Raw genomic sequence first — 8,918 nt, forward strand, 5'->3', positions numbered from 1 at the left:
CTCGATTTTATAATACTACTTTGAGAGTTCTTCTGCCTCTTAGCTTACTTAGGGCACTGTGGTCCAAGATATTTTGTGGTAAGATCTTTTTAGGACTGCTTTTGGCAACACGTACTGCTAAATAGCACATGCTTCTCTGACGCAAAAGCAGACACTTTGACTTTACCAGTGCTTGTTTGAAATAAACTGTTCAAGAATGTCCCATCTATCTATCCAGCTGTCCATCCTTTCAATCATCCTTCTCTTCCTCCATCCTTTCACTCTTCCATCCTTTGTCATCCATCCTTGTACTCAATCTAGCCATGTTTCTTTTCACTCATCACCCATTCTTTCACTCAGCCATCCATTCATCCATCCTTTTGCTCTTCCTTCCACCAATCACCCAACCATCCAGCCACCCTTTCATTCATCCATTAATCCATCCATCCTCTGTTTCACTCACCAACCAGTTTCTCATCCAACCGTTCTTCCAATTATCCTTTCCCTCATCCATCCTTCCATCCACCCACACTTTCAATCCATCTGTCCATCCTCCCTTTCACTCACCCACTAAGGGTAGAATGTTCTAAATTAAACAAGCATTGGCATAGCCAATAGGTCTCGCCTTTGGGTCCTTATGAGTGTTTAGCCATGCAACAGTTGATGTTATTGCACCAAGGATATTGTACTGCATAACTAAATACTTGTAAGGTTCCAAAGGCGAGACCTATTGACTATGCCAATGCTTGTTATTTATATGTGCCCACTTGTACTTGGAACATGCACTGTTTACTCTTTAAAGAAGCATTTGCAATGCAATAGGTCTCGCGTTACTGAAAGTTTGAGCAATTGGCGTTGCAAATAACAATGCAATGCCAGTAGCTCAAACTTTCAGTAATGCGAGACCTATGGCACTGCAAATGCTTGTTACTACTGAGCCCTAGTGGAAGGGGTTTCTTGTTTGCTCTAGCGCCACAGCGCCCCTGCTACACCACTGGCTTGAGGCATACATTGGGTGCACTCGCATCACAGCATACAACAGTAAATCGATGAACACAGATGTGCACAGCCCAATTGTCCTTTCTTTTCACCTTTCCCTTTCATTGCAACTACTGCCTGGTAAAGGGACCGGGTTCACAATACCATTTAAAGGTGCCCATTGTGTGGCGGGCATTGATAGAAATTATGGGCAAAAACAAAGACAACACGCCTCCAACCACACACCCTGTATGGTGTAGCATGCTACCCATCAAGGCAAATGCTTCAGCGCCCACATGTGGTAGTAAGCACTATATAAATATTGCAATACAATACTAGTACACGAAAAAATGTGGGGTTTCGTTTTTGAACTGATTACTATAATTTCCCCTCAGTAACCAGTTGTAAATACACCTTACATGAGACCAGACTGAAGTGTTCATGGGTATACATTCTCCTGCTGTTTGAATTCTGTTACTTTTCAATGTAGTAGACACCATTCCAGTTGCTTATCTAGACTTTTAACTACTAATTTACTTAAGAATTTCCTATCCATTCAGACAAGTGATCTGTGGCTCTTTCAAAAACGACCTTTCCCAGCTACCTGCTTGGGAATAAAGCCATGCACCATTTGAAAACAAGAGGGTGGTGGGTTCTCCCCTTAACCGAGATCAAAGAAAATCTCCTCACATCCCAATTGAAGTCTGAAATGGTTTATTGACAAAAGAAAAATTAGTGTTCTGTGTTTCAAAGAGTTAATCAGCCAGGTGTTCCCCGGCAAAGGTCAATAGAGGTAAACTTGTGGAAAGAAGACCGTACTCACATTTATGTTCTGCTCTATCAAAATTTCTAGTAGTAGTCTCTTGAAAGGAACATAAGTTTTCAAGGTGAGCTCACGAGAACTAGAGAGAGATCTTCAAATAGTGCCAAAAATGTAAACCGTTTTTGGTTGAGCAACCACATCTCGAACTTTCATACCTCAGGATCCGACATGAGGCTCCAACTCAGAGACAGGCTCTTTGTGTGGGCAATGTTCGCTCTTGCAAAAACAAGCAATGATTGAACTAATACAGGTTAGTGCATTTTTGGTTTTCACACAGGCTATGAGCAGGTCCTGCGTTATTAAAAAAAAATTTTTTTTAAAACAGCAGAGGGACTATGAGGTCACGCTGTGCTAGAGTTCTAACACCGATGATGCTTCTCAAGTTTTGGCAAAATAAATTTTCCCACATATTTATATGCATTAACCAAAACAAATGTACTTCTTAAAAACGGTGTCATTCTTGTTTGTTCCCACTTCTCCTCCAGTAAAAAAAAAGTGCACCATTGGTGTGAATTGAAATGTGTTAGGTCGAAATAAAGTTTAACTGAACTGAACTGAAATGGGTGAGGTGAGTTGGTGAAAATACAGATTGGTCGATGTGGTTTATCACATTCCAGCAATGTTACACAACCGATGTCTCTTAATTTTTTCAGCCTGTGATGCTGTTTTTGATGCCAAAGTGCAACATTTCAAATGACACACCTGGAGAAATCCGAGAGAGTGTGCTGTGGGACCAGTAAAATAAATGCATCCTCAACCCCTTCTCTTCCCCCGTCTTGGAACCTGCCCTTCTGTCCATGCGGTGTGTAAGCACTGCCTGTCTGCTGGCGGAGCTAGTTTAATAGCAGAAGTTCATGTACTGTTCAAGCAATAATATATGTATTTAGAATCGTACTAGTCCTGATCCCTCGTTCCAAAGAGATACAACTAATCAAGCTTTCAGATTTGCTGTGTGAAAGAAAATAAACGTTTGTTTTTTTGTCTTTTTCCTAGACCTCGGCAATTGTGCAGCTAAATGTCGGGGGAGAAATCTTCACCACTACCGTCAGCACACTGAAGAAATGCCAGGGCTCTAAACTCTATGATCTCTTCAGTGGACAGCCCAAGTTGAGAGTGGATTCAGAGGGAAGATACTTCATAGACCGAGATGGAACATATTTTAGGTATATCCTCGAATTCCTTCGTAGCAACGTGGTCCCCACGCAGTTTGTGCAAGATGTTTATAGGGAGGCCTTGTTTTATGAGATCGACCCTTTGGTGAAGCAGCTAGAAGACTCTCCGTTGATCTTTGGTGAGCAGGTTGGGAGGAAGCAGTTCTTGGCTCGGGTGCCCAACTATCGAGAGAACATTGAAGTGATGATCCGTATCGCCAGGGCTGAGGCAGTGGCCTCGCGACACTCTAACGTGATTGTGTGCATTGTCAGGACTGAGGAGGATGCCAACAAATGTCACGATGCCCTGAATACACTTGACACAGATAAAGATTCCGTGGTGAAGTTTGGACCCTGGAAGGCCTCCCCGTCCGTTTTAGACCTATTGGACTGTATTAAAATTGACATTGAGGCAAAGGGCTACAAAACGTTGTACCAACCTCATGTGGCAGATAAGGGCTTCCGTTTTAAATCCTACGACTTCTTTTACAAGTTTCTGTTTACATGGTGGTAACGGGCAAACAAAGGATTATAAGAAGCAGCAGAAAAGCTAATTTTGGCACTCTATATAGCAAATTTTACTGTGCATGTCTGCGTAGGCAATGGAGGAATACCTGTGACCAGCCAGTTTACCTGTCACAAGGACTTTGTTCCATCGCATACTTTGCAGCAGGCCAAGCAATAAGCAACAGTGGTTTACCCTGTTGAACGAACACGGAGTCCATCCGTTGTCTGTTTCTAGATCCATAAAAACTGTTTAAAAGGCATACAGGGCTCCCTTGAGTTTAAGGTTCAACTTAACTGTTGTGACTTTGCAAAAGATGGATATAGAAATTGTGCAATTCAAATAATGCAACTGATTTAGGAAACTCTAAGCTGAAGGATGTAGGCTGTATTGACACTCGAGTAGCGTAACCCAAAAATTAGTGCGTTATGGAATCCTAAATAAAGGTTATTCCCATCGGAGGTTTCAAACGTTTTGTACTGGAATTTTAATGATCAGTCACCCGGACAAGTGATCACGATGTGAGTGCTGCAACTGCCATGTAATCAGTATTGCTTAGAAGTTTAACACAAAACCTTTTGTGTGTACATACTTTATATCCCTGTGAATGTGGTATGTAGAGAAGTGCCATGTCCACCATTATTTATACTCTGTAGCTATGAAATTGGAATTTTGCATCAATAGGAACCACTCACAGTTCTGAAAAGCGAGTGTGGGCCATGCCTTTTACTATCAGTTGACAAACTTGGCCACAAATCAAGATAAGCACAAGTAGGCCGAACCCTATTACTGGTATTTTTAGCCTCAGACTGGCTAAAGTTTTTAAAGTATGCCCTCCTTTCAAAGGTTAGATAGTCAGCTATACCCATTTACCAGGAGGATACAGGACATGCAGTTGTCCAAATGATGAACAAGTTAAACTGCCAAAGATTTATTTTCTTACTTTTAACCAGGAGAAAAGCCCCAAACATTTATGGACTACCTGCACCTGTTACGTTGTCATGCTTTGTATGTTCTGTGAAGAAAATGAGTACCAATCTCCAATGGTGGTAACTAACCTGCAAAGGAGTGCAAAAATTGACATAGAATCGTTTTTATTATCTGAACCGCTGCTTTGTCTCTCATATCATGAAAATGTGCATTTCATGTGTGATCTCAACCTGTCATGGTGCCATAACTTAATTAGAAAACAAATGCAGACTGTGTTGCCGTGTTTGCTAGTTGATTTCGTACTCTTGCATTGTTCGGCTACTTGGAATCCAGTATTGTCTCAAACGATGACATGATTGGTTGATATTCTGTAAAAGTGAGGGCAGAAATGGAGTTTACATTTGTTGTATGTAGTAGTAAGTGATGCATTCTTGAAAAATGAGCCACAGAGGTTTCTGTAGCAAGAAACTGTGTACATGAAAAATATTGAAGTGGAAAAGGAGGCACACCTTAAAAACAAATAATTGAGGAAGAGGTTTTGTTTACTCATGGGTTCAGCTGCAGAAAAATGTACTTCTGGGAGGAAGAAATCTTTCAAAGTTTAAACTGTCTTTTGATTAAAAATGTTTTTGTGTGTTAGATTGACTTCTCTAATTTATCTATTGGTTTCTTGTTTGAGGCACACGTTTGAGAAATATAATTATGTACCTTCTTAATTGTGAAAAAGGAAAGAAATTGTCCAAAGCAATGCCAGCTTCTGTAGAGTGTGAGAAGTGCCTGCTCGGTCATTTGCTGCTTTATGCATTGTTGGCAAAGTATTATACCTCTTACGTGCCTTGTTTTCCTAATTGGTAATGTGTACATTTGGATGCCTTACTGTTTATTTGACCTTATCTGCAACCAAGGACGTATGGCCAATACAAAGAGGCATGGAGCCTCATTGAATACACCACACAGTGGCCAAAAATGAATGGCCTCCAAGTGTGAATCGCGGTGCATTAAAGCAAGTTTTGGCCAAACTGTCACGGCAGTCCAGAGATATTACAGTAACAAATATTCAGACTACCTTTTCTGTATTTGTTGAGGAGAAGGAGCGATGGCTGCCAGTTTAGGCTGCTTTATCCACAGGAGTTGGAAAATTTCAATGGTGGTGAGACTCGAGGCAGCTTTCTTTCGGAATGGATGCAACTTTTAGAATTAGCCATAGCTCCGTCTCTATGTGCTCTTATAGATCAGAGCTGGTAAGCACCGGTGAAACCATAGGAAGAAAGACACTGGACTGCCCCATTAAATGGCATGCAGCCATGTCACGTCTCACCTTCCTCTTAATGTTGTTGTCCAGCATAGGAGTGTTTTTTGTCCAGAGTACATTTGTGACTGTTTCATATGTGTAGCACTACATTTCACCTGTTTACAGCATTGGACGTAGGCGATCTGTTAGTGGACCAAATGCATGACCCAACGATAAAAATATGGTATGCTAAATAAAAGTGTAACAAAGCATCTCCACCATTTACAGCAGGGTGTCTCAAACCCCTGAGGGGAGACGCCAGAGAAGTTGGTAGAAGAAGACTGTGATGGGTTTGCCAATTGAGTCCAATTCTTCCTATCAGAAACCCTAATTAAATTAGTAATGTGGAAAATGCAGGAAGCAGGCAAACATAGTTGTTACTCTTTGGTTGCAAAGAATATGCACAGCCAGCTCGTGCGAGTTGCAGCTCATCTCTGAATTTGGCTATACATGACGCTTTTGCAGGTTAGGAAGATCAGAAAGTACAGGGGTCGGCTAAATTTAATTTGTCTAACTTGGCCTGAAAGTGTTGTAGAAATAGTTTAGTACATCTAGTTAATGATAAGCGGTTGATGTCTTGAGGATCAATGCTGAATGAACATTGTATGGAAAGCCGCATCATATGACCATGACAAACCTCAGAGTTGGTCGGGGAGAAGAGCACGATTCAGTGTCATATTGTAATCTGTTTGTATGGTTTACAAGTCGTGGTGGCCAACGTATGGTCCAGGAAGGGTGGCTCCATGCCCAATTAAAAATAAATATCCACATAAAAGAAATGTGCATACAAATCCATCTAACTAGGAGTCACTTGCATAGTTGGTGGTTATTCAGAGAATCTGGCCTCAATTTGACCCTCCTATATCTGCATTAGATAGAAAGAAGCCTAGTGACAGCCAACATTTTGCCTGTATGAACGGTGCCGTTTAAAAAAAAAAAAGTGTCCTCTCCAAAGGATAATGTTTGTAATAATCTTAATATTAAAAGCAACTTGATGAAGTTCACTAATTAGCATGAAGATGGGCTACTTAAATGTACTTACTTTGTGTTTGTACAGTTGACATGCCAAACAAGGACTGTCCGATATATGAAGTATACTGTTTATTGTTTTAATTAAAATGTACATGATTATTCTTATTTTTTTGTATTAAAAAGCTGCCTTCCAACTTTGGCAAAACCTTATGGTGCTTAAAAAGTATTTGGAGCTTTTGTACAGGTTTTTGTTCAGGGAAGTGAAGCAAATAAAATAAAGTCGTTTTGAACGTTCTCCACTTTTTTTTGGTGCTTTATATGTGATATATTATGTCAGATAATGCTCAGGATGTGCCATATTCCTTCTAGGGTTTGGTTCAGAACACCAATCAAATACACCTGAATCAAGAGCCAACAGGCGCACAACCCCCTACTTTTTCTTTTCTTTTTAAACCTATATTCATTGGCATTTATAGTATACAATGCATGAAAGTGAAGACACGTCGGTATACATGAAGCATCAGGAGGAGCATGGCAAGTGAGTGGAATTCAAGAATGATAGTGTTTAGCCATGCAGAGACAATGGAAGTATCTCTCCATGCGGGACCAGGATAAAAAAAAACAAGCATTTACAATGCAATGGTCTCGGCATTGTTAAAGTTAGAGCTATTGGCATTGCTCGTGACATTATTTTTGTATGTTGTTTTTAAAAGATTTAAAGAAACGGCATTTATTTACAATGTCAATAGCTTAATCACTCTCAAATGCTCCTGCAAGGGAAACGCTTTGTGTGCTCTCGCACTCCCCCCCCCCCCCCCCCCCCCCCCCCCCCCACTTGTAGCGCGAGGCGCGCGCTTGTTTAAACTAACGATGTGTATATTCACAAAGCGCTTACAGGCTGTGAAGTCAAAGAGCTATGAACACCCACCTCTGCGGCCCCCTTCTCTTCCTAAATCCAGTGTCTATTTTTTTGCAGGTTGATATAGCGCAACCTCTACCCGAAGGTATTGGAGCGCTTTAAATGACCACCAGTTACCTTTCACAAGACACATTCTTTTTTTTTTTTATAAACACAGGAAGATTAAGATATCACAGGATGCTGAACCAAGGCCAACACTCAAACCCTGTGCGTCAGCTCCAAAGTCGGCTGCTCTAGCCCTAAGTCTACGTCCTCTGTTTGAATTATAGGACCCACTGACCTGCCTCTTGACCTCGACCACTTAGGAGACTTTGAAGGCGAATTTGTTTAAGTTCTCGTGTGCCCTGATCCATGCGTGAGCAGCTCGCCGAGTTCAGGTTTTTCGCTGTGCCTTCTAAGACTTGTAGCCCTACTTTTAACTCATTCTTACAGGAGAATTATAAATCCGAACCTGTAACAAAAATACAATCTGGGTAGGATTAACTACCCTCGCAAGGACCAAGGAAACTACACGACCCATCATGCATCTGAGCTCACACTCATCATGTAAGCCGAACGCGTTGCCCCGAACAGTCAGAGGTTGTTAACTTTAATCTCCCCCCCCCCCCCCCCTCACAAGTACTCCCAAACGTTCCCTTCCCACCACAGCCGCACCACAATCACTATGTCTGCCAACTTCAGTGCTGAAAGGAGGTGCAGTAAAGGGGTAAGCTCAAAGATGCTAGATCTGCCGGAGAGAAAAGAACCAATGTATATGTATGCTAACATTGTGAATACAATCCTCGAGACAAATAAAAGCTAAGATAATACAATTATAGAGCATTTATTTCCTCCCTCCCCCGCCCCTTTCATGGTATCATCTAGATTGCTGTTGAACAGTGGAGGGAGTGAGTAGAATGTCCTTCACATTAGCAGCCTCGGAAGGATTAAAGGCTGTCACCTGCAGGACTATTTTTATCGACCTCGGAAAGATGACATGCGTAATTTGAATTATGATATTAATTATCTCCTAGGCCACTCGAATGACGCAGAAAGGGAGGACTAAACTAGGAGGCAAAAAAGGCAACTATGCAGTATAATGAGGCACTTTTTTATTATAGTATTGCTTCATTATTTTGTGTTTTTTTAATACTTTCTAACACTTTCTGGCCAAAGATTTGACCTCATTGGTACCAGTTTAACAACCAAATACGGTCATAAACAACTGAAGGATGGATAACCAGTCAACCTTTGTGGGTGGCATTCTATTGTGCGGGAACAGGGGTCGCCACATATTTAGTAACGTTTGATGTGATTCAGCTAGATGCATTGTTTGGTTAAAATCTGCAGATACAGCAGTGGATGGATCAAGTGGCAAATGGGGCAAATCT

General features: G+C 41.3%; 1 protein-coding gene across 1 annotated transcript in view; it reads left to right on the plus strand.

The window, feature by feature from the left end:
- The window catches only part of KCTD14 (potassium channel tetramerization domain containing 14), a 46,767-nt gene extending 39,844 nt beyond the window's left edge, over nt 1-6,923 (plus strand). Inside the window, exon 2 of the mRNA XM_085623247.1 lies at nt 2,774-6,923. Coding sequence (XP_085479373.1) covers nt 2,774-3,445 — 672 coding nt within the window. The 3' untranslated portion in view covers nt 3,446-6,923. The remainder of the gene's footprint in view (nt 1-2,773) is intronic.
- Nucleotides 6,924-8,918: the final 1,995 nt, after the last annotated feature.

Source organism: Triturus cristatus, chromosome 8 (assembly GCF_964204655.1).
Source record: "Triturus cristatus chromosome 8, aTriCri1.1, whole genome shotgun sequence".
NCBI lineage: Eukaryota > Metazoa > Chordata > Amphibia > Caudata > Salamandridae > Triturus > Triturus cristatus.